We start from the raw sequence: 25090 nt of genomic DNA, 5'->3' as shown, positions 1-25090 counted from the left end.
TTTTTTTTATTGCACTCTAAATATTAAGCTGAATATTTTAAAAGCAATGTGAAATCTTACCTTTGTAAATAGGAGGATGCCAATGTAGCCCATAAACCCAGTTTTCATGACCAGACAATACTGTTTCTAGTGTCACTGCATATGACACCTCGCCCTCTAGAGAAAAGAAAAAAGTGTCTGTAACTTCACAGAATGTTAACATAGAACATCGTACAGTGCAGCATAGCAACAGGCCCTTCAGCCCACAATGTGCAGAATGTGATGCCAAGACTAAATCCTATCTTTATATCCTTTATAATAAGCCTTATTATGATCCTTATCCCTCCATTCCCATGTCTCTTAAATGCCACTATAGTATCAGCCTCAACCACCACCACCAACAGTGCATTCCAGGCACTCGTCACCCTCTGTGTAAAACAATTAACAATTTGAATGAAGTGAGCAAAGTGAGCAAAATTAGTCTTTTCACCCGCTATTTGTTTGCAAACTTGAATCAGTCTTAAACAACTATGTTGAATGTTATTTCCAGTCATATGTATTTTGTTTAATCGTTATTCCAGTCATTAAATGCCATTTATTTTTTGTCTTTCAAGTTTTTGCTTTATTGATTCACTGGGTATGCACACATATGTATCTCTGGTTAGGCCTGATCCAACATGGAGCAGAAACTGACACCTTGCATTCAATGTCAGAAATGTGAACAGATCTCCCCTTCGCTGATATAATGATAAGAGTGCATTACTGCAACATCCTCCAGTGAATCCACTGAAACCTTTTATGATGGCGGACATCATCCTCAGGTGGCTCCGCTCCTGGCAACAGGCGCAGAGTCTGCCGCCGCCTGACCAGGCCGCCGGTCCGGCACCCAGAGCACATCGACACGCAGGGCACAACCAAGTGCCTGATGGTAGCGCCGCCACCCCAGGTGGACTCGTGGAGCAAGCCGCCCCAGGGCCTGCCGCACAGCCTGGGCCTGACGCCGGGCCTGAGCCCACGGGGTAGTCCGGGGACGGCGTCGAGGAGCCCCAGGTCGTCAGCGCTTGCAGGGTGGAGTTTGTTGAGGCTCCGTCGCCCAAGGTGAACCCATGGACCCAGAGAGTAAGCACGCGAGAGGCGTGGAGGCCGAGCCAGACATCAACGGATCACTCTACTTCATCATGCCCCCACTCACCTCTACATCTGGATGTGACAACTGTCTGTCGGAGTAAGAAAATCACGGAGTTGGAAGGCAGATTATCCACCCTACATACGATTCGCGAGGATGAACAATTCCTCGACTCCCTGGTGGCCGGCCTTAGGTCCTGCTGGACCCACTAATGTTGCTGAAGGGTAGGACTCTACTGTCCCGTGTTCTACTGCACCGTCCTAGAACAAAGCCCCTTGCCCCTGGACACAGCATGGAGCCAGACCCAGGACTATGACCAGCTCTACACCTAGTCAACAGACCCATGGTCTGTAGTCCACAGAAGAAAGCAACGTGGAAGACGGCCCTCTCGCCTCCCACCATCGCAAACTCAACGACTAATTGATAGATTTAACATCCTGGATGAGCATAAATTCCCGTCACTGCATAGCCATACCGTTCGTCGTACATTATCTCTCATGGATCTGTCAACTGCGACAAGGCATGCATCACCACCGGCCAATTATGCTCCAGTGCCTCTCGCGGGCCCTGCCCATCCAGAGTTGTCCACTGCATCCCCATCTTTAGACTCAGTGGCGGTCCCTGGCAGTCTCTCCCCCGCCATGGCTTCAGCCTCCCACATTGTAGCTCCGGCAAAGGCCTGGAGGCGTCCGCCCCCTCCCACATGGGGTGCCTCTCAGGTTGTGGTTCCAGCAGGACTCAAGAGACGGCCTCCCCCCACGAAGAGGGTTATCCAACGGCAACTTCAGCAGCAGTGGACCCTCCTCCCTCGTCCCCTCCTCCGACGTTGCTTATAATTGGTGACTCCATTATGAAAAGCATGAGGGTGAATTCAGCTGTAACTTACTCTTTCCCTAGAGCTAAAGTCTTGGACGTCTTAGCGCAGTTTACGAGCTTTCTTGATAAATATCCAGATGTGAAAAATGTAATTATCCATGTGGGCACAAATGACACATCCCAGACACAATCCGAGCAACTGAAACGCGATTTTGTCTCCATTTTAAACTCATTGAAGGACTTAGAGAAACGTATTGTTGTCTCAGGACCATTTATGACTTTTAATCATAGAAGTTGTCGCTTCAGCAGGATTTTACATTACCACACATGATTGCAGTCATTTTGCAGCTCAAACAGCTTTCATTTTGTTGACAATTTTAATCTTTTCTGGGGAAATCCAGCGCTTTTTATGAAAGACGGCATTCACCCTACCAGCCATGGCTCACGAAAGCCGTCTAATAATCTATTACACGCGGTGCATATCTTCTTCTTCTTGCGTATGGCTTGCACAGCCTAAAGTTGGAGGACAAATTGTTCTATTTGATCTTATTTGATTGTGCACGCCAGGTTGATTGCATTCGAAACAGGGTGGACCACGTGCAGGTTGCAATCTCCCACACCCCGGTGCATATGACCCCACTTGACTGATTAATTAATTTGTCCCCACATGCTGGCCATGATCTGGACCTACCTACGGCCAGTCCATAGCCCACAAACACTCCGTCCCTCTCTGCTCTGGAAGAAAACCTCTGCCCAGCCCGCTCATGTTTCAGATAAAAACAATAGTTCTTCCTCAATTTTACATAGACTCTCTGGACAACCACTCACTATCCCCTTGAGGATTACATCGAGATCCATTTTAAATCAATCTCTGCACACTGTGGACAGATTAAATCTAGTGCCAGTAAAAAAATCAACTACGAGAACTTCTTCCCCACAATCTGAAATCACATGCATGAAACAGTATAAAATGGGTCTGCTCAATCGTGGATCATTAATCAACAATACTTTTATCATCAATGACATCATATCTGAAAATAATCTACATTTTATGTTTTTGGTGGAGACATGGTTGCACATTCATTTAATGTCAACACTTATTGAAGCTTGCACACCTAACTATAATTTCTTCCAATCTGTCAGGAAAAGTGGAAGGGATGGGGGTATAGCTGTAATTTTTACAAAAGATTTTATGTGCACAGAGGTTGACCTTTGGAGATTCAGTTTTTTCAATGGAGATTTTAGCATTCATGTAAACAGCACAGACCTCAAAGCAACAGTTTCTGAGCTTACTTGACACCCTCAAGTGGCCTCATTTACATGTTATATGTAAATGAGGCCACTCACAAACATGGAAATACACTGGACCTGGTGATATCCCCAGGGTTAAAAATTGATACCATGATGATGCCTGATTTACTGTTTGTGACCATTACTGTGTGTTTTTAAAGTTGTTTAGGCGCCCTTTGGGGTCTACATGTAAAAGGCGCTTTTTAGATCCAGCAGCAGAACTCAAATTTTCTGAGCTTGTAAGAACATACGCTCCTCTCACCCAGGGAGATTCTGTTGACACAATGATAAAAGCTTTTAACGGTAACCTAGCTACGACACTTCATAAAGTTGCACTTCTCAAGACTATCAGAGCTGGTATCCCTTTAGATTCTACTGCCCTCTGCTGCCGACCTAATAAGGCGCGGGCAAAAATGAGCAGTTTCATAAGTATTTCTACCTCAGAACTTTGTAAAATTGTGGCTGAAAGCAAACCCACTACCTGTCATTTCGACAAGGTTCCTACAGTTTTTAACAGTTTATCCAGTTTTGTTCTTACAATTATAAACATCTCCATTGAGACTGGAATTTTCCTAGATGCTTATAAAACCGCTGTCATAAAGCCTCTGTTAAAGAAACCAAATTTAGACAGTAGGCTACTAAGTAATTAAAGACCCATATTAAATCCACCCTTTATCTGCAAACTACTGGAGAAAGTGGTATTCAAACAAATATCACACTTTCTAAATCAAAATGACATTTTAGAGAAATTTCAATGTTTTCAGATTATAGCACTGAGACTGCCCTGATAAAAAACAGTCAGTGACATTAGAGTTAGCACTGATGAGGACAAAGTCTCGAATGCTGTTCCTCTTAGACCTCACAGCAGCTTGACACCATAGATTGCCTAGAAAACTGGGCCGGCCGGTCAGATCAGGTACGAAGTTGGCTCAGTCTGACGAAGGGAATTGTCCCGAAACGTTGCCTATTTCCTTTGCTCAATAGATGCTTGTCTAGCTCCAATCATATATATGTGGAAGGAAGTAGTTTGTTAGCCTTGGGGACTATGTGACACAGCTGCATGATATACCCTTTGGTGTAGCACAAGGTAGCTGCCTTGGCCCATTATTCTTTTCATTGTACAGTATATGCTAGGAGGATTTATCAAACAGCATAATGTAAACTTTCTAAGTTATGCCTCGAGCCCGATCCACCCGCCGAACAACTGCGCTGCTCGACTTGCCCCACAGGACTCCCATGGAACTGCGGAGAAGCCTGGCGACGAGGCCTTTCTGGGCCGAAAGACTCCGGTGGCTGCGTTGGGGGCCTTGGCGGCAGCAAGAGCATCAGCAGTGGTGGGCCTCGGCAGCAACGGGAGCCCCACGATCGGCCTGCAATCAGCGGTCGATGAGCGTGAGGGGGAAGAAAAGGCAATGGGGACCCGGTGTAGGGGGACCCTGTGAGGGGCGGTGGGAGAACAAAGGGGGTCATGGTTTGAGGGAGGGGGAGCATTCTAGTTTTAGAATACTCTGTCGAGGGGATAAGCCTGTTTGTTTGTTCGTTTATTCCGGTTAAAGCGCTGCGCACATGGCAGCCAGCCTTTTCTTTTTGTATCTTTTTGTGCCTTGGCTTTTTCTTTTTTTTCTCGCTTTTTTTTCTGCTGGCATACCAATTTCCCTCCGGGAATGAATAAAGTTTTATCATATCGTAACTATATTTAGTGCTGATGGTCCAGTCACACAACAGAGCACAAAATGTGTTGAGACCCATGAACCAGCTTGGCATTAGCCATACCGTCTGACGGCACAAGCATTTCATTTGGCTTCACCCGCACTCACCAACCTAGAGATCCAACATCGGGTTCAGCTTGAGTTTCACTCGCTAAGTATCTGCGTTTCATAAATGCACATGTTTTTTTGCATTTTAGAAAAATGTCCTTCTTATGTAATGCAAAACTCTGCAAAAATTCACTATTCATTAAGCCAGTGAGAAAATTAACAGATCAATATAATCAAAAAAGTAAAGTACTTTACTTTAAAGTACTAAAGTAAAAATCATAATACTGTATATGCAGTAAATAAGTAATGTGAATCACCATTTTAAAAATGCAATTGCACATTTATTGTCTGACTTATGCAAGGGTCTGCGGGATGTAGCCATTATTTAAATCGGGGAAGCGTCTGCAGTATTAGGCATTAAGAATTTCATTAATATCGTATCAATGATTCAAAGTAAAAACAAAGTTTTACGCACCATGAGTCAATATCAAATATACTTGAATAAATGCGAAGTAAAAATTCATTTCAATCACCCCAAAAATGCACCACCATGATGAGACATTCTTACTTTTTTTTTAAAATGCCATGATCCTCTCAGAGGGACGTAACAAATCTAAGACAGTCAATAGAGTGCTTTTAAAATTTGTTATGAATTTAGGAACTTAAAAAACTAAGAATGAGCTCAAGAATCATTTGTAGTCACCGAGTTTCATGTTGTTGTGTAATATTGAAAAAGCTGTAAGTGCTACAGATATAAACTAAAATATCATGATCAAATCAAAAGCCATGTAATTATTTGACAGAGATGAACCAACAAGACTTTGAGCTCAAATGAAGCAATTATTTAAAATATTATCTATCTATATATATATATATAAATATATTATTATATAACTAAAAGTCTCATCTTGTATGTATGTTCCCGAAATACAGCCAAAACGTTACACGATAACACAACAGTTTTAGGGGCGCCTTACGCACCATTCGCCCGAGGTGTGCAGTAGCAAGTTTTGTTCGAATTTACAAAGTATTTCCCTTTATAAACTTTAATTTACTCTACTCCCACTTGCCTTGCCCGTCAGCCGTGGCTGCGCAGTTGGGGGAAGAGTTGCCTTGCCTGCCGCCATTGTCAGATTGCCATTTTGACTGGCGTCACAATGGGGACCCAACAGGTCCACAGGTTGTATATATGTTCCCAAAATACCTCCGAAATGGTACATGATAGTGCAACAATTTTAGGGGCACCTTACTCACCATTCGCCTGCAGTATCAAGTTCTGTTCGATCTTACAAAGTAATTCCCTTTAAAAACTTTAATTAACTTTCTACTCTGAACGGGACGAGTTTGAACGTAGCAGTCGTGCCTGCGCAGTGCGCGCCCACTTGCCGGGCCCGTCAGCCACGCCTGCGCAGTTGCGTGAGGGTTGCTGGGCCCGGTAGCTGCGCATGCTCAGTTGGGGAGGGTTGCCCGTATCCGCACGTGCGCAGTGTGTATTTGACTGGGGTCACAAAGGGGACCCAACGGGTCCATGGGTTGTCTGGTTCACACTAAAAAACAAGGCTTTAAATGTCCAATGGCTATAGCAACCTCATTTCCCATATCTACTTGTTTAAAAAGGTACGAGATCACACATTTAAAACAGACATGAGGTGATTTTTTTTCCTTGGAGCCATGGGTCTGTGGAGCTTTTTTCCTCTTAGGGCTGTGGAAGCAAAATCTCTCCATATTTTTAAGGCAGAGGTAGATAGATAATATAGCAATGTTACAAAATTTTGAGATTTTAAAAATCAAGTCTGCAATTTATCCCATCAGATAAAGCATAAAAATAAGTTTAATTTGACACCTAATTCACTTTCATATCTCAAGTATTTAAAAAGTTATGGCTATTTTCATACTCGGAAATTAGCATCTTGTTCCCTATTGATTTTCTATGGACATAACAAAAAAGCTGTGATCGTGGACAGTCAAAAGCCTATAACTTTCTTAAAAATTAAGAGAACTGAATGACATTTTCAGTTATCATAGATTGAAGCATTCTGAAACAAATATAAAATAATCTTACTTGGATGACCTGAAATTAAAGCATATAATTAGTTAGTTACCTAATTGTAGCTAATTCCAAACTTCAATTACTAGATCTAAACATCCATCCATTTCTTAATAAATGATTAACATTTTTAAATAGCCTAAGTGTCCAAATAATATTCACAAACAATTCACAATAAAACATGATTTTTAAATCTCATTTACATTAATTTATAGGCCAAATGGAAGGAATTTAGTGTTTAATTGCTGTAAATTAAAGTCCATTTAAATCAGCTTTCTAGTGGGATCCTGTGAACGTGCTGGTTTAGAACGTTCACATTGCAGTAGATTTGTGCCCTCAAATGCCCAGAAAAATACTGCGGGATATAATGGGCCCAAAATTAGCTACTCGCAACATTAAACTTTGTATAAAGGGATCTTAAGAAGCCCTTTTTAATGTAAAAATAAACAGCCTACCTTCCGTTTTCCCCTGTATGAGATCTGGCCCGTTGTCGGCGGTCGGGGGTTTAGAGGTTAATTTTTAACCTACTATAACAATTAAATAAAGCCCTTAAAACTAATAATAGCTCAAGCGAGGGAATCTTCCAGCGATATTTCGTTAATAATTAACTAGGCTGAAAAACCTCGATTTGAACAGCCTAGGGAAAATCGCGTTTTAAACCCGTCCCCCTCTAAACGGCGCCAAAATCGCGCACACGGGCTGGGACAGATTTTCAGCGACGCTTCAGGTACGTTTTGCAACATACCTAGATAATAAGCAAGGGTTACACGATACAAAAGGTGACCTTGGTGAGGTGAGAATGTTGAGCTGAGATTCCATCAGATTGGCCATAATATTCTTGAACAGCAAAGCAAGCCTCAGGGGCCAAGTAGCTTACTCCTACTTGTACGTAAACTTTACACTGAGACAACATTATGAAATTTCAGACAGGTATTCCAACATTTTCCAGAAAAAAAATATTGACTCAATAATAATCGCAACAAGATGGCTCCTATCATCAGGCTCAGTAAAAATGTTTGCCACAAAATTTAGGCAAAGACTCAAGTTTTTGCAGGTAGGCATCAGCTAAAGTGGATCCTATACATCTGGCAACTGTGATATCAGCAGACTCTTTTTTAACTCAGCAGCGAATCACTAAAGATGTGATCTCTATAACTGGAGGAACAACATATTCCGCTTGGGTAGCATACAACCCAATGGTATGAACATTGAATTCTCCAACTTTAGGTAATCTTTTACAGCTTCCTCCCCTACCCCTTCTCCTCCTCTTTTCTCCACCTCCGCCCGTGTCCCACCTGGATTTGCATCCCTCCCCCTACATTCCTTCCTCTGGCTTCACAATTTGCAACTCTTCAATTGCTTTGTCTCACACCTGCTTTTTCTCATCTCTAGCCTTGTCCAACAATCTGCTTATCCAATACTTTGCTCGCCTGTGTTCATCTATTACCTGTCATGCTTTGTCCTGCCTCTTCCGCTCTTCCAGCTTCGTTCAACCGCGCCACAATCAGCCTGAAGAAGATTCTGAATCCAAGTGTCACTTATTGATCTCCAGGGATATTGCCTGACCCGCTGAGCTGCTCCAGCATATTGTGTCTTTTTTTTGTAAACCAGCATCTACAGCTCCTTGTTTTTACATCAAAAATGTCCTTGATTTCTTAGGAAATAGCACAGCCTTCAAAGGCACACTGAACCAATCAGAGCAACTTGGGGACTTGCATGTTAAGCAAAGCATGTGCTGAACTGGCCAAGGGACTGTGAGCTTCAGTGCAAATGCTAGTCATTTCACCTTTAATGGTTCCCTGAAGTCTGGACCATTATTTTTAAAGTGTATGCCCACCTTTAATACTTACGATTACTACGGACATTAAAGACATCTTCCTTCAGTTTGATAATCCCTTCATCAGAATCCTTGGAAGAAGCTTCTGTTCTTATGAATATTTTCCATATGCGTATCAAGCAGTCTTGTGAGCAGCTTGCTAACAAGAGGTTCCCATCTAATGCAGCACAAAAGAAATATGGCTCATCGTCATTTATGAAACTTCTGTAATACCTAGATATCACTCCCTAAGAAAGTGACATATTTAATTCAATGATTTAAATTAAGGATTTTGAATAAACTATGTTAGATCTTATTAATAAAATGCTGGAAACACTTGTCAGTCAAGCAGCATCTGTGGAAAGAGAGATTTCATGTTTCAGAACTGTTCCGATGACAACTCTCAGATTAAAACATTGATTGTCTTGCTTTCCACAGTTGCAGCCTGATCTGCTGAGTATTTCTCGTGTTTTCGGTTTTTGTTCCAGGTATACAGCATCAACACATTTTTATATTTGAAAGGCATTTCAAATTATGAAAATAATAGTTTGAATGGCAGTTGGCCGCAATCACAATTTGTTTAAATAACAAATTAAGGATGCTTCAGTGAATGTATGTAACCTATGTAAACCCTTACCACATGCAGCCCATTCAACTCCTCGAACCCAGTCTTCATGGCCTCTAAGTGAATGGATTTTCTGAAACTGTTACAAAGATTTCACCACTGGATTAGCACAGGGTTAGCATTTTTTTTCCAATAAAGCAATATTATATCATGCCTTTGCTAAACACTAAATACTGAAATTCTGTGATCAACGAGATTTTCAAAACTCATATCAACTGCATCGGCCGCGGGTGTTGAAGAGCCGGGGCGGAGGGAGGGATGGAAGCAGAAGCAGCGGCGAGGGAAGATGCGGACGGGGAGCCGGGGTTGGCAAGTGTTTTCCGGGCTGGTGAGTCACTTGCTGCAGCTCTGGCGATGGAGCAGCCTCAGTGCAAGAGTCCTGGGCCATCGGAGGCGTCGGAAGCGTTGCGCCGAACCGTGAGAGTCTCTGTGCCGAATTCACCCTGGTGTCCGACATGGACCAAGCTGCGGCTCGGTGCATCCTGGAGGACAACCAGTGGCTGCTGGAAGTAGGTACCAAGCACTGGGTAGAAGCGGTGGAAGATAGTGGCCGTGAAATTGGGGTGGTTGGAGAAAGCATCCTGCTTGCCTGCTGGATTTTCACTTATTGTAACTGCAGGAAAAATGTTCCCGATGTTGGGGGGAGTTCAGAACCAGGGGTCACAGTTTAAGAATAAGGGGTAGGCCATTTAGGACTGAGATGAGGACAAACTTTTTTCACCCAGAAAGTTGTGAATCTGTGGAATTCACTGGCACAGAAGGCAGTGGAGGCCAATTCACTGGATGTTTTCAAGAGAGAGTTACATTTAGCTCTTAGGGCTATCGAAATCAAGGGATATGGGGAAAAACAGGAAAGAGGTACTGATTTTAGATGAACAGCCATGATCATGTGCAATGGCACGAAGGGCCGAATGGCCTATCCCTGCACCTATTTTCTATGTTTCTATGCTTGAGTACAAGGCAATAAAACTCGACCACTTGATTTTAAAGCTTTCATGCATGGTGGAGGTATAATGTAGTCATAGAGTGATACAGTGTGAAAACAGGTCCTTCGGCCCAACTTGCCCACACCCGCCAACATATCCCAGCTATACTACCTGCTTTTGGTCCATATCCCTCCAAACCTGTCCTATCCATGCATTAGTCTTAAATTTCAAAATTTCACTATCTTAAATGTTGGGATAGTCCCTGCCTCAACTACCTCCTCTGGCAGTTTGTTCCACACACCCACCACCCTTTGTGTGGAACAAGTTACCCCTTAAAAAGTTACCTCTTAAAAATACTACAAACAAAAAACATTTAAATCATACTTCTACAATGTACTAAAACATGATTTTAGTACATCAAATTTCAAAAAGTCCCTACCGTGGGAGGGGGGTCATCCCCCTCCCACACCCTCTCCCCACTCGGTTGCTCCATTCCCTCGCCAGGTACTCCCAAGGCCAGTGATCAGTGATCACTCAGTCCCCCCACTTTCAAAAGCGCTCCACCGCAACTGGTTCAGACAGAGAGCACTACCAGATGTGAGCAGGGAACTAGGGCTATTTGTCCGTGATGTCTGGATCCCAATACTCAGCGCTTCGTGTTTCGGAGTTGGCTAATGTTATTGATTTGTAATTAGTTGACAAAACTTTAATTTATTAATGCGGAATATCCAGGGGAATGGGACGAGTGTAATAATAAAATGACATGCAAGGTGTCAGCCTGTCTGTCACAACAGACAGACCCGATAACCCATTATTTCCTTCAGTTAAATATTGGGAAGGTATCACTATTGTCATTTGCCACTCAACTATTATGTTTGTTTACCTTACTGACAGCGAATGGCATGTTGGCCTTTATAACAAGAGGAATCAAATATAGGAGCAACGAGGTCCTTCTGCAGTTGTACAGGGCCCTAGTGAGACCACACCTGGAGTATTGTGTGCAGTTTTGGTCCCCTAATTTGAGGAAGGACATTCTTGCTATTGAGGGAGTGCAGCGTAGGTTTACAAGGTTAATTCCCAGGATGGCGGGACTGTCATATGCTGAGAGAATGGAGCAGCTGGGCTTGTACACTCTCGAGTTTAGAAGGATGAGAGGGTATCTCATTGAAACATATAAGATTGTTAAGGGCTTGGGCTTGGACACGCTAGAGGCAGGAAACATGTTCCCGATGTTGGGGGAGACCAGAACCAGGGGCCACAGTTTAAGAATAAGTAGTAAACCATTTAGAACGTAGACGAGGAAACACTTTTCCTCACAGAGAGTGGTGAGTCTGTGGAATTCTCTGCCTCAGAGGGCAATGGACGCAGGTTCTCTGGATGCTTTCAAGAGAGAGCTAGATAGCGTTCTTAAAAAATAGCGGAGTCAGGGGATATGGGGAGAAGGCAGGAGAGGGGTACTGATTGTGGATGATCAGCCATGATTATAGTGAATGGCAGTGCTGGCTCGAAGGGCCGAATGGCCTACTCCTGCACCTATTGCCTAACTATTTCTAAACCCACCCCCCCCCCTCCAAATTCCTTTGACAGGTTGAATAGAAATGTCCCCAATCTCGTTGTTTTATTAATTGAACACGTAGATGAACATCCTCAAGGAATGTAGTCAGATGGAAACTGATTCAAATGCGATGTTTACAAGCTTATTCAAAGAGTGGGCATATTTTAAAGGAGTGACAGAGATACTTGCAGGGAATGTGTGAGGAGGTTATTATTTGTCTTTAGTTTTAGCTTGAACCAGGACATCTGAAGATTCAGATGATAATATAGTAATTGTGGTGATACTGACTCCAACCAACCACGTATTGAATATCATCCATTCCGGAGGTTTTATTTTTCTGATGCCATTTAAACTGCACTTTGATTTCAATCACTTCAATGTAAAGGTAATTGGGAATGGGGAGCATTGGAACAAAAATTTGCCCTCGGTACATATTAACTATAATATAATAATGTATGCATGTTGGTAGGTGCAATCAAAACAAAGATCTTTTTATCATTGTTGTGTTATGAATACCACAGAAAATATTATGTACTCTCAAGATCACATTAAATAGAATATTATTGCTTAAATTTATAGTTATTGGACTTTGTATTTTGGAAAAGTCCCAGCTGAGAGGAAATCAGCAAAATTATTGGGGGTGAAAATGACTTCAGGACAGTTTGTTAGGAAAATGAAGGAAATGGTAACAGAATACTTATACAGCTGAGTGAGTATAATTTTACGGATGAAAAATTGTGTTCAACCAATTGATCACTTCTTTGACAAAGTAACTAGCATGTTAGATATCAAGAAAACTAATGAATATAGTAAATTTTGTTATAAAAAATTGTCCGTGAAGTGCCCCATAAGTGCCGCCTTAGATACGCACCTATGGACTTGAACGTAATAGGTTAAGTCCAGGGGGTCAGATATGGGGCTTTTTGTGTGGGCCAGATATATTGTCAGTGCAAAGGGGCTAGGAGCAAGGCGAAGTGTGCATCCAGAGTCAAGGTCTGGAATAGTACTAGGTGTGCAGTCAAAGCGGGGACAATAGGAGTGTTCAGTACTGGGAACCTAAGCAGGTAAGCAGCTAAGATCAGGGTAAAATAGGGGGCCAGGTGTAAGGCTGGACTCAGGGTCAGGAATGAGAGAAGGTATGCAACTGGAGTCAGGGTCAGGAGTAGTATTAGGTGTGAGACCCAGGTTGGTCAACATGGGCCAAGTGCTTAATTATAATCTGATTTCCATACATGAATACACTAAGATCATTCATGTGCTGCACCTGTTGATCAGAGCCTGGCTCTACTGTGAAATGTAATTAGGAATGTAATTTAGCCTAACCTTGTTCATAGGTAATCCAATTTAAAGCATAAATATTGCATTCAAGTGCAAGTTAAAAGACTTGTTACAGTATACACCAGATTGCACAATTTCAAGCTGAAAAATGCAAAAGCGTACAAATGGGCGGGGGGGGAGCACCCCCCTCACACCCCCTCCCCCCCCCCCCCCGTCTATTCCTTTCCAAGTCTTCCAAATATTCTATCATTGCTGAAGGAATAAGTTTCTACAGATATTTAGAAGTGAAGTATAGTTTGCCTTTCACAGAATATTAAACTGAACTTTTAAAATCTTTCCCCTGCACAGAGAACCCGACCTTTTCCCTGTCGGGTCTCCGTTGTCGTTGGGGCTGCAACGTGGAGCGGCCTCCAGCAGGAACGACCTGGGGCTCCAGTCGCGGAGCTGCGGACCTACTCACCATCATGGAGCTGGCCGAGTTCGGAGCGGGTGGAGCTGTGGTGGCGCACTGCTGTGACCCGACCCCCGGAGATTCGGAGGCTTACCGCAGGTCTGGCAGACAGTAATATCGGGAGCCCGCGGGTCCCTGCTGGGAGACCGCTTTTCGGGGCTTCGGCAACGGCGACTTCTCCTGTCCGAGTCGCGGGGTTGAAGAGTACCTGGAGCGGGGCCTTACATCATCGCCCGGCGTGGCTTCAACGGCTGCGGGACTTTGCTAGCGCCCGCCGGAGGCTCCAACAACAAGACCCGGAGCGCGGCCTTGCATCACCCGGCGCGGCGTTAATGGCCGCGGGACAATTGCCATCGCCCGCCGGGGGCTTTGACTCTGACATCGGGAGGGGAATGGGGAGTGCAGGGGAGAGATAAGTTTTTTTGCCTTCCATCACAGCGAGGAGGAGATGCGCTGTGATGGATGTCTGTGTAAATTGTGTTGTGTCTTGGGTCTCTTTTTTCTTGTGTATATGACTGTAGAAACAACATTTCATTTGAGCCTCTATGAGGTTCAAGTGACAAATAAATTGTATTGTGTATTGTGTATTGTGTGTATTGTGAATAAATACTCTTTGATCCTATTTTGGCAGTATAAAGTAACAACTAAAAGTTTAATTTGTCAATGGCTTATCATTTGTTTTTTTTTACATTTTGTTTTTAATCATAAGAAAACAAGAAACAGATGCAGGCCATTCAACCTTCATACCTGCTTTGATATCCAGTTAACTCATGACTGATCTTTTACCTCAGTATAATTTTCCCACACAAAACCCACAACCCTGAACAAATAATCCATCCATCTGTCATAGAATATATGTACTGCACAGAAGCAGCCTCATCAGCCCACCATGCTTACAATATTCCAAATGTGGCCAAAGGAAAGTTTTATACAGCTGCAACATTATTTGCTGACTTTATACTCATAGACAAGTATATCATCTACCCTCTTTATCATCCTATCCAATTGTGTTGCCACTCTCAGGGAGCTATAGACATGTACCCAAAGATTTTGCTATTCTTCAATGTTCCCAAGGGTCTTGCTGTTAACTGTATACTTTCCTCTTGCATTTGACCTCCCAAAATACAACACCTCACACTTGCCCAAATTAAACTCCATCTGCCATTTCTCCACCAAAGTTTCCTCATGATCTATATCCTGCTGTATCCCCACTATACAGAAGCATCCAACTTATTAATATACTGTATGCTGCAAACAACAGAGATCCTAGTATGATCCTTGAGGAACACATCCAGTCACAAGCAACCATCTCGGACAGAGAATTGAGTATAAGTTGAGTTTAGTATATCGTCACGTGTACCGAGGCACAGTGAAAAGCTTTTGTTGCATGCTAACCAGTCAGCAGAAAGACAATACATGATCACAATCAAGCCATCCACAGTGTACAAATACATTCCGTAACTTCTTTATGATAAAACAACTTCTCCTTTCTGTCAACCACTTATTCTGTGTCCATGACCCTTCATTATGGACACACATGTCAAGGCCAACTTCAGCAGTGCAGTCACCAGGTTACATCCTGTAAGACTCTGTACCTTTTAATGAGATATTTCTTCTAAAATCATCGAGAATACAGTAGTCTTCAATCAATGACAAACTCACCATCCAGGAATCTATATAATTGACTTTCACTACACTTCCTCAACTCTGAGTATACAGTGGAAACATAGAAGGTATGGAGACCTGTTCTGTACACAACATTTGAGATGCCAAGACCCTAACTGTGCCACAAAACATTTCAACTCTTGAACTATATCCCTGTTACAATAAAGGCCAATATACTATTTGCTAACAATTGATTTCTGAAACTTTTAGGTCTCTCTGAACACCAACACTTTACAATCTCACACCATTTAAAAATAAATATCAGGAACAATTCAGACATTGAAACAGCACTTTAGAAGTGACCATGACTTTAGAAGCTGCGTCTGCAACTCGCCTGCAGTCTGTCTGTTTCTCTTCCTTCTTTGTCTTATCGTTAATGTTAGATGCATGTAATATTCTATTTTTAATTGTGTATTATGTGAGGGGAGGGGGTGGGGGGTTGGGGGAAACTTTTTTCAAATCTCTTTTTTCAACGGAGATGCAATTTTTTTTCCGTGTCGTCTCTGTCCGCGCTGCGGCCTAACATCGAGGAGCTGGGCGGCCTCCAGTTGGGATCGACCTTAAGGGCTCCAGTCGCAGAGCCTGTGGACTCGCGAGCTGGCTGACTTTCGGAGTCTGTGGTGGCGCTGCGATTTCGGCTGCGACCTTGCTTTCGGAGGCTTCGGCTGCGGGCCCCGTGATCTTTAACATCGGGAGCTGGCAGGTCCCTGGTTGGCTACCGACTTTTCGGGAGCTCCAGCCACAGCAGCTTCGTCCGCCCCGAATCGCAAAGCTTGAATCGGCCCATGCGCAGGACCGTTTCATGGCCTGGCACGGGATCTTCCATCACCCGGCAGGGACTTCAATATCTGGAGCCTCGATCACCTTGACGCAGCAAGAAGCAATGAAGAGATTAGTTTTTTTACCTTCCATCAGTGAGGAGAGTCACTGGAGCCTGGAGGAGAGTCACTGTGATGGATGTTTATGTTAAATTTATGTAATTGTGTGCTTTTTTGCTTTTTAATATTATGACTGTATGGTAACGACATTTCGTTCAAATTAATTTAGAATGACAAATAAATTCAATTCAATTAATTTCAACTTGTGCTGCTCTGATAACTGAGGCCATACTTCAAGCTGATCATAGCTTGGGAACCACACTGTATCACCTGCATGTCATTTAATACAAATGTGTGAGGGAGACAGGAAGAGTCGTTTTTGAGGTGACAGGCAGTTGCTGCCCATAGAAAGTCACCAATCTGGGTAAACCACAGGACCTGGAAGCTGAAGCAACCTTCAATATTCTCAAAATGCAAAAAATAAAAACTACAGCACTAGTGCACATTCTCCACTTACACTTTGGGAAATAATATAGAAAAGCCTTTTTCACTTCAAATCTATTTAGATCCAAATACAATGTAACAAAAATACACTAAAAGGATCATCTATTTTATCAATTGAAAAGAACTCAGTGACTTTAAACATTAATTCCTCACTTACAAATTAGAAAATTTACTTTTAAATGAACTGCAATTATGAACACTCAATTTATTTCAGATGACAACTTACTTGTTCACCTGCCTGTATAAATAAATAGACGTTGCTGTCATCGCCACCACAAGCCAGAATCACAGCTATAAATAGATAAATTGACAGTGAGATGAACATAAATATAAACTGTAAGTCCTTAATAAGTTAAGAAAATTAATAACATTACTATTTTCTTTCAAAAGTCCCACTAATCAGCAATTTCTACTGCTGCATTAGCTACAATCCCAGACCACAATAAATACAAATTATTTTTCTTCAAAATATAGATGATTTACATACTTCTTTAAAAGAATTAAAATTGACAACTCAAATCAAGGTTGCTGTAACCTCAGGGGGGAAATTATAGTCATTCTTTACAGAGCAGTTTGCCAGATCACAAAACCCTGAAATATACTTATGGTCATGTCTTCCCATTCTTCATGACTGCATTACTCTTTCTGCATTGCAATTTTTTCTGTAATACTTCTATCAACATCTATATTGGTAAATGACCTGAAAACATTTGCAATGTCACCCATTGACTGTCATCCTGTAATCAAGGATCTGTCCCAGTTATTCAGGTCCATCAAACATTTACCTGATCGAGAATTGCTTAATCCTTGGCCTTTGACATAGTTATGGAAAGGCCAAATGCAAACTGAAGGAAAAATACCTAAAATTCCACTTTGGTTGCTTACAAGCCAAAAAGCATTGAATTTCACAATTACAAGTACCTTATAGATGTACCATCAAAAGCATGCTGCCAGGTTGCTGCAGATGCACCATAGAAAGCATACAGTCGAGTTCTATACCAGCTTGGTTTGAGAACATCTCTGCCCAAGATAGCAAGAAATTGCAGAGTTATAGACAGCCCAATCCAGCACCATAGACCAGAATCCATCGAGACTTCACGTTGTCTTGGAAAAACAGCCGACAAATCAAGGATTTCTCTAAAAACCTAAATCGCCAGTTTTCTCCTCTCACACATACTCACCTGTTCACTTACTTTTTTCTCACTTTGTTCACTCTTCCCATCCCCTTCTCCCCGCCCACTACATGCTTTGGTTCCATCTGACCATCCGCCCCCTCCCACGTGGTTTCACCTATCACCTACATGCTTCAGTCCCACCCCTCTCTCACACTGTTGCATTCTGGCTACTGTTTCGCTTCCCTCTCAGTCCTGATGGTGGCACCCGACCTGAAATATCGACTTACACCTTTTGGCTCTAAAGGTGCTGCTTGACCTGCTGAATTCTGCTAGCGGTCTGTTTTTATGCAGCTTCTTCTTCTTTCGTGTGGCATGCACAGCCTAAAGTTGTAGGACAACTTGTTCTATTTGATCTTCTGTGTGTGCACGTCGAGTTGATTGCATTAGTCGAAACAGGGCGGACCACATGAAGGTTGCAATCTTCCACCCCTTTATGCAGCTGAAAACTGTTTACAATTTTAGTTTGTTTCTCCTATTTTTCTTGGCTTTTTTTTGATTATTTGTAAACCATCTCCTCCTACATAAAAATATGTCCCGTCTCTAAGTAAGAGTTGTTCTCTTCTATGTGCCTCACTCCCACTCACATTGGACCCAATCCATCTCAATATTTCCCATGCAGTTTTGCACTCTCCCTTGTACATCATTCTCAAATTACCTGTCAACTTCACTGTAACCATTACTTAATTTCTCAAACTACTAAGATGCTTATGAAACAGTATAAGCATTCATTGGGTTTTGAAATGGAAGACCCATGATAACTTTAAAAATGTAGGATCATGAGGGGAGATAGGAGGATGATAGGCAGCATATATCATCACGCTTTCATCTAGTCCCATTCAGTTGTAGTAGATGTAAATGTAATTAATTTTAAAAAATCAGTCTGATGGTAGTAACATCATTCCTTCAATTTAAAAAATCCTATTGTGTTTGTTCTCTTTCTCCAAAAATAACTTTTTTTCTTTGCAATCTGTAACATTTTTTATTTGATTTTTAAATGTGATATTTATATCTCCACTTAAAAAAAATCTATGAATCTATTTTTCAAAATGTCTCTAAGTATTAATTTCAACTTTTTTTCTCAAAGCTTTTAGCTGTCTCAATTTGCTTTTCTTGCCATACTAAATTTTATTGGATTAATTCCCATCCGGGTTTTTACTTTTCCACTTTTTTCATCCCCATTTAATGGAACCTTTGCATTGTTTCAAACAAGCCCGTTGAGAGAACTCCCAGCAAACTAATCTCTAGAAGATGGGCAAAATTATCAATTTGTCACCACTCACCATCGCTGCCTGGCAATCGCGCTAGTGCAACATCCATCATGAAACCATTTCCAAAGCAGAGGGTTTGTATGCATTCTCCTAGTCGGAAACAATTTCTGCAATTTAGTCCTGTATTTTGCAAATCACAATACTTTTTTTTAAAGTGAGGAACAGAAAGCACTTAACACACCGAATGCATGGTCCCAATCAAACATTTATAAATGTAAGGACTAAAATTCACTTCAACGGTGACTGTGAGAGTAATCGATGTATATTTTACTGTCATGTTTTCCACGTTAGGATAGTGTTATTCTAAAAATACTTTCCTAGAAATATTCTAGAGATATGAACAACGTATGAATGCACCTGTTCCCAAAGATTACAAAATCCAAGTGGGAACGACCAATCTACTTCACTCTTCCATAGTCACTTTAGAGCTGCTAAACCTATTTTTAAAATGGTGCTCAAAATTATCTCAAACCATTCAATGCTGAAATATTCAATTACCATCTCAGTGAGAGTTAACAAAGGTACCTCTTACCTTCTGAGTGCAAACAATAATGGGCACTGTACAACAACTATTGATTGAAAAAACACTCCAAGAAAACTCAAAATCACTACAAAGGAAAAGATACTGTAAATGCTGATCTGAAAATAATCTGTGGGAAATACTTTAACCAGGGATAAAAAGACAATGAAGATTTCAGGTCGATGATGTCCCATTGAGCTACAACAATAGTGCTATCAAAACACTGCAATAACAAGCTATCCATTTAGGTAAATGTCTATCTGTTTAGATGTGTATATGGCCGTAGATGTCGTACTTATTACAACAGAATCTGGGCATTTTCTGCAAACAGCAGATCAGGTCAAGATTGGATATGGCTGTTTTAAACTTCTAAAGTTAAGAGAATCAGCACAAATCAGTGCTATAACACTGGCTGCTCTTCCATTATTAGTGATGGTGTTGCCCAATGACAACAAAGGTCCCGACCCTGCGGCCTATATGAACAGCAAGTACAATACTTGGAAACGGGGCTTCCAAGATTAAGATGCACTGAAAATACTCAGAATTAACAGTAACTCAGTTGTATGGATTCAGAACTAGCTCACTGACTGAAGACAGAGGATTGTGGTGGTAGGAAGGTACTCTAGTTTAATTTGGAGATACAGCATGGAAACAGGCCCTTCAGCCCAACAAAACCGCACCGAACAGCGACCCCCGCACACTTCTTGATTAGAACGGATGTGAAGGGTTATGGGGAGAAGGCAGGAAAATTGGATTAGGAGGCAGGGATCAGCCATGATTGAATGGTGGAGTGGACTCGATGGGCCGAATGGCCAAATTCTACTCCTAAAACCTGTGAACACTATACTACACATACTCGGGACAATTTACGCTTATACCAAGTATACAAACGCAAGCCAACTAATCTACAAACCTGTATGTCTTTGGAGTGTGGGAGGAAACCGAAAATCTCAGAGAAAATCCAGGGGGGTCACAGGGAGAACATACAAACTCCATACAGACAGCACCTATAGTCGGGATTGAACCCGCGTCTCCGGCGCTGCAAGCGCTCTAAGGCAGCAGCTATACTGCTACACCACTGTTCTGCAGGGATCTGTGCTGGAACCTCTGCTTTTTGTGATATACATAAATGACTTGGACAAAATCATAGGTTATCATCACAGGTTGGTTAGTGACTTTGCAGATGACACCAAGATTGTTGGGGTCGCAGACTGAGAAGAAGGCTGTCAAAGTATATGGTGGGATAAATATTAACACAAAATCAAGCCCACCACTATGTCAGTCACTCTTAGTCCCACCCAACCTCCTGAAAGAACTCTCTTCCGTCCTCTTCGTTCCTCTGTCTCCATCGTATTTATTCCGATGATGAAACTTTTTTATACAGATGCCTCCGGAATGTCTACTTACTTTATGAAATGTGGCTTCCCCTCAAAAAAAGCAATTGACACCTTCACCCATTTCCCATATCCCCTTTCCTCTAGGTCAGAACAAGGATAGATTTTCCCTGGTACTCATTTTTCACCCCACCAACTTCCAGACTCATTACAGATCAATCTCCACAATATCCTCCACCTTCAAAGAAATTCCACCACTAGAAACATCATCCCTCTCATTCTCTTTCAGCATTTCGTAGGGACAATTTTGTTCATGACTCACTTGTTCAATTGTCCATTCCCACCAATTACCCACGTTCTTAAGGCAGTTTCCCGTGGACAATGCAACACATCATTTCACCTCTTCCCTTTGCAACATCCAGCGATGCAAACAATCTTTCCCGATGAAGCAACAATTTACTTACACTTCTTTTAGTCTAGTGCACCGTATTCAGTGCCAACAACATGGTCTCCTCTAAATTAGAGAAACCAAACATACATTCTGTGATTGTGTTTTGTTCAGAGGGACAATCCTGAGATTCCTTTCACTTTCATTATCCATCTCATTCCGACTCCGAGCTGTCTATGACCTCCTGTGCTATTACAATGCTGCCCAATGCCAGTTTGAAGTTTGCCAATGCACCTCATCTTCAGTCTGGGCACACTGTAGCCTTCTGCCTATATCAGTTGTCCACCTGTGATATTGGCTCAGCCGGCTTGCTCCTATTCCCCTTTTTTCACTTTTAGAGTAGAGGACATACACAGCCTGACCTGCCAAGCATACCCTGCTCTATGTTTCCCTTCTACTTTCTTTTTGTCTGAGTTCTTCTTGTCTGTGATGCCAGGGAAAAATTCAGAACTGATGTCCAAAGAAGGACTTCCTAACTCTCCAACTGATGAGACCCAAAACGATCATTTTTTTGATAAACTGAAAAGATCAATTTTATTTTTGGAAAACTAAAAAGATCAATTTTATTTAGTAAAAATTGCAGTGAACATATATTCAAAAATATATTGTATCCAGCTGGGATACAATATCATTGTTACCAACAACATGTCACATCAATGCTAATGCAGCTCACATGCAGTAAATGCAGTGAAAAATGTGTCAATTCCCAAGGTTACTAACAGCAGTTCCTACCAACCTCTGTTATAAAGCCCCCCAAAATACTTGCAGCATTCCTTTTGGATGTTCAATCTGCCAAAATTGCTTCATAGAAGCAATCACGAAAAATATAAGATGTCATTCAGCATTTTGTCCATTTCAGCATGCAACAGGTACTAATCTACACATAGGACAGCACTAGTAATCACACAAGGTGGTCCAAAGGCTGAAGCTTCCGTGATCTGTGCTAGTATTCGATTGCTGGCACAAAAATCAATGACTATAATTAGATAATCACCTGAAGCGAGAGCATAGAAAAGGAATGAGTGATGGTGCTGTCTCTAATCATGACATCGGCTATAGAATTTCCAGACACCCTTATTTCCAGACACCCTTCCTCAGTACATTGATGAGAAAGCAAGAAGTGCCAGGATGAAGTTATGAACTTCAAGTGCATCATTCCAACATAAATCCTCCTACAATATCCCTGCCACGGGATCAAGGCATGAAACAGCATTGAGTAAGAGTTGTTCAGCACACAAACAGGCCCTTTAACCCGCCATACTAATGGTGACAATTGCATCTACCTATACTAATTCAATTTGTTTGCATTAAGTCCATTGCCTTCCACACCTTGGATTTTTAAAAGTCCCTACGTGCCCCTTAAAGTTGTGACTATATCTAACCCCATACTTCCTCTGGCAGCGTGATCAATATTAACCACTCTGTGTGCAAAACTTTCTCCTCTGATCCCCTCTAAACCTCCTCCCTCTCATACTACACCCAGTGTCCTTTTGTTTTAGATACCCCCATTCATGGGGAGAAGATTCTTAACATTTACCCTACTTACATCTCTCATAATTATACACATTTCTATAAGGTCACTCCTTAGCCTCCTTTGCACCAGGGAAATTAAACCAGCCTAACCAATTTCTTATTATATCCAAAGTCCTCCAATCCAGGCTATGTTCTGGCAAATTTTCTCTTCACACTCTCCAGCACACTGTCAGAGGTATCAGTGATATTATTGTGACTACAAACTATGCACATGGATCACATCCAGGACAATAAAAGTTTGCTATGTCCAAAGAACATATCTGTTATTAAATAAATAATAATAATAAATGTACTGAATAATCTACAATTTGATATTGCCACATTTTGAACAGGCTAATAGGAGGGAAAGGTGAAATATAAGAGAAATATATTTTCATCAAAGCACAAAGAAGATTGCTTATGTTGCGAGTATCAGATCAACCATGGAGCAATTTGGCAAACCATCAGCTCTCTGATCAAACTCCACCTACTTCATTAATCATCACATTTTCAAGGTGAATGCTTCCTCCTTTGACGTATCAAAGGTAAGCAAAACCGCTGAAATGCTGCAGACTTGGGAAACACCAAATTCTAGCTGTTTTGCCTGGCTTTCAGACGTGGCATGTACTCCTCGTTTAGCATGTTTTGATGAGCCTGAAAAATGCACATGCATTTTTCTTCTATACTCAGCTGTGTGGTTGTCAGGAACTGAAGGTGCTGAAGGTGAGCATTGCATTGCAGAGTAAAGACTGGACTAAATACATTTTAAGTTAAAATAATGATATCCATGAGATTTATCTTAAAACAAAGGATTGATTAGGTAGTGCTGTGGATGTGTTACTTATCCATACAAAGGGTTATAAACAAACTGCAGCTGAATGAGTGAAAGCCCATGCATTTTCTGAAAGAACAGATGTAGTTCATCACAAGATGTGATTTCAGTCACATTCACTCTGTGATTTATGGAACTGGGTTTCTTGAATGCTGATACTGGTTTTCCATGAACAAACTAATGAGGCTTCTTGCTATGATGGTAGTCATTTAACTGAAACATCTGTGCACTGCAGAAGGACGAAGTACCCTGCAGCATAATGGCATGAGCCTAAAGCAAACAAGCGGAGCAAAGAAGTGACAGTCAGTTACCCACAGTCTTCTATCTTCCAGGAATTTAGGCATAATTATTACTGTGGTCCGCTTCATATCTATCTCCCCCAAACAACGATGAAACCAGAGAGCCCCCTACAGTTAAGAGACCCTTGGCGCATCAAGTTAATACATTATTTGATGGAACAAATCAATAGGTCTCCTGCTTACTGACCATTGTCTAAAACCTTTTTCACTTCAAACATTTATCCAGTTCTGTTTTGGAGTGGTTTCCACTATCTTTTCAGGCTGTACATTCCAGATCGTAACAACTCATATTTAACAGCTCCATTTGCAGCAAAGTTTGAAATTATATATATCAAAACGAGCAATACTGCCACTACAGCCCCCGCAGAACCTAAAGTAAAGTTCTCAGCTGATTCAATAAGTAATCATCCGCTACAACTTTCTGATTCCTGCCTTTTGGTCGACTTTGCATCTATGCTGCGTTATCCACTTAATTTCAGGTGCTTTCATTTTAACAGTAATTTTATTCCAATATCTTTATTAATGTTTTTATGCCCAGTATCAACTGAAGCTGTTAGATCAGTATTGCTGATTAAGATAGTCACATATAATAGATGGGGGGGGGGGGAAGGAAGACGGGGGGGGGGAAGGAAGACAGGTGGGGAGGAGACAGGTGGGGAGGAGACGGGGGGGGGGGAGATGGGGGGGGAGATGGGTGGGGGGGGGGAGGACGGGGGGGGGGGGGGCGGTGAAGAGATGCGGGAGGGGGGGAAGAGAGAGGAGCCAACGGAGGAGCCGAGAGAAAGCGATCCCCAAGAGAAAGTGACCCCTGAGCGTCTTTTGAATAACGGGGGGGGGGAGGAGGGAGAGGTCGGGGAGGGGGAAGTGGGGGGGGGGGGGGAAGAGAGAGATGTGGGGAGGAATAGGGAGGGGGGGGGAATAGGGAGGGGGGAGGAATAGGGAAGGGGAGGAAGAGAGGCCGGGTGGGGGGGGGGGGGGGGGCGTGAGAGGGCTGCGTCTTTGAATAACGGGGGGAGGAGGGAGAGTTCGGGGGGGAGGAGGGAGAGCTG

The 25090-nt window shown here is 42.2% G+C and overlaps 1 protein-coding gene across 1 annotated transcript in view; it reads right to left on the bottom strand.

Annotated features, from left to right (window-relative positions):
• elp2 (elongator acetyltransferase complex subunit 2) overlaps window positions 1-25090 on the bottom strand; it is a 139226-nt gene that overhangs the window by 107187 nt on the left and 6949 nt on the right. The window contains exons 5-9 of the mRNA XM_033042787.1: window positions 19109-19186; window positions 16880-16944; window positions 9469-9535; window positions 8866-9009; window positions 61-156 (exon numbers count right to left, since the gene is read on the bottom strand). Coding sequence (XP_032898678.1) covers window positions 61-156; window positions 8866-9009; window positions 9469-9535; window positions 16880-16944; window positions 19109-19186 — 450 coding nt within the window. The remainder of the gene's footprint in view (window positions 1-60; window positions 157-8865; window positions 9010-9468; window positions 9536-16879; window positions 16945-19108; window positions 19187-25090) is intronic.

Source organism: Amblyraja radiata, chromosome 2, assembly GCF_010909765.2.
Source record: "Amblyraja radiata isolate CabotCenter1 chromosome 2, sAmbRad1.1.pri, whole genome shotgun sequence".
Lineage (NCBI taxonomy): Eukaryota > Metazoa > Chordata > Chondrichthyes > Rajiformes > Rajidae > Amblyraja > Amblyraja radiata.
The sequence above is the reverse complement of the archived record's forward strand: the minus strand, read 5'-3'. Positions and strand labels throughout refer to the sequence as shown.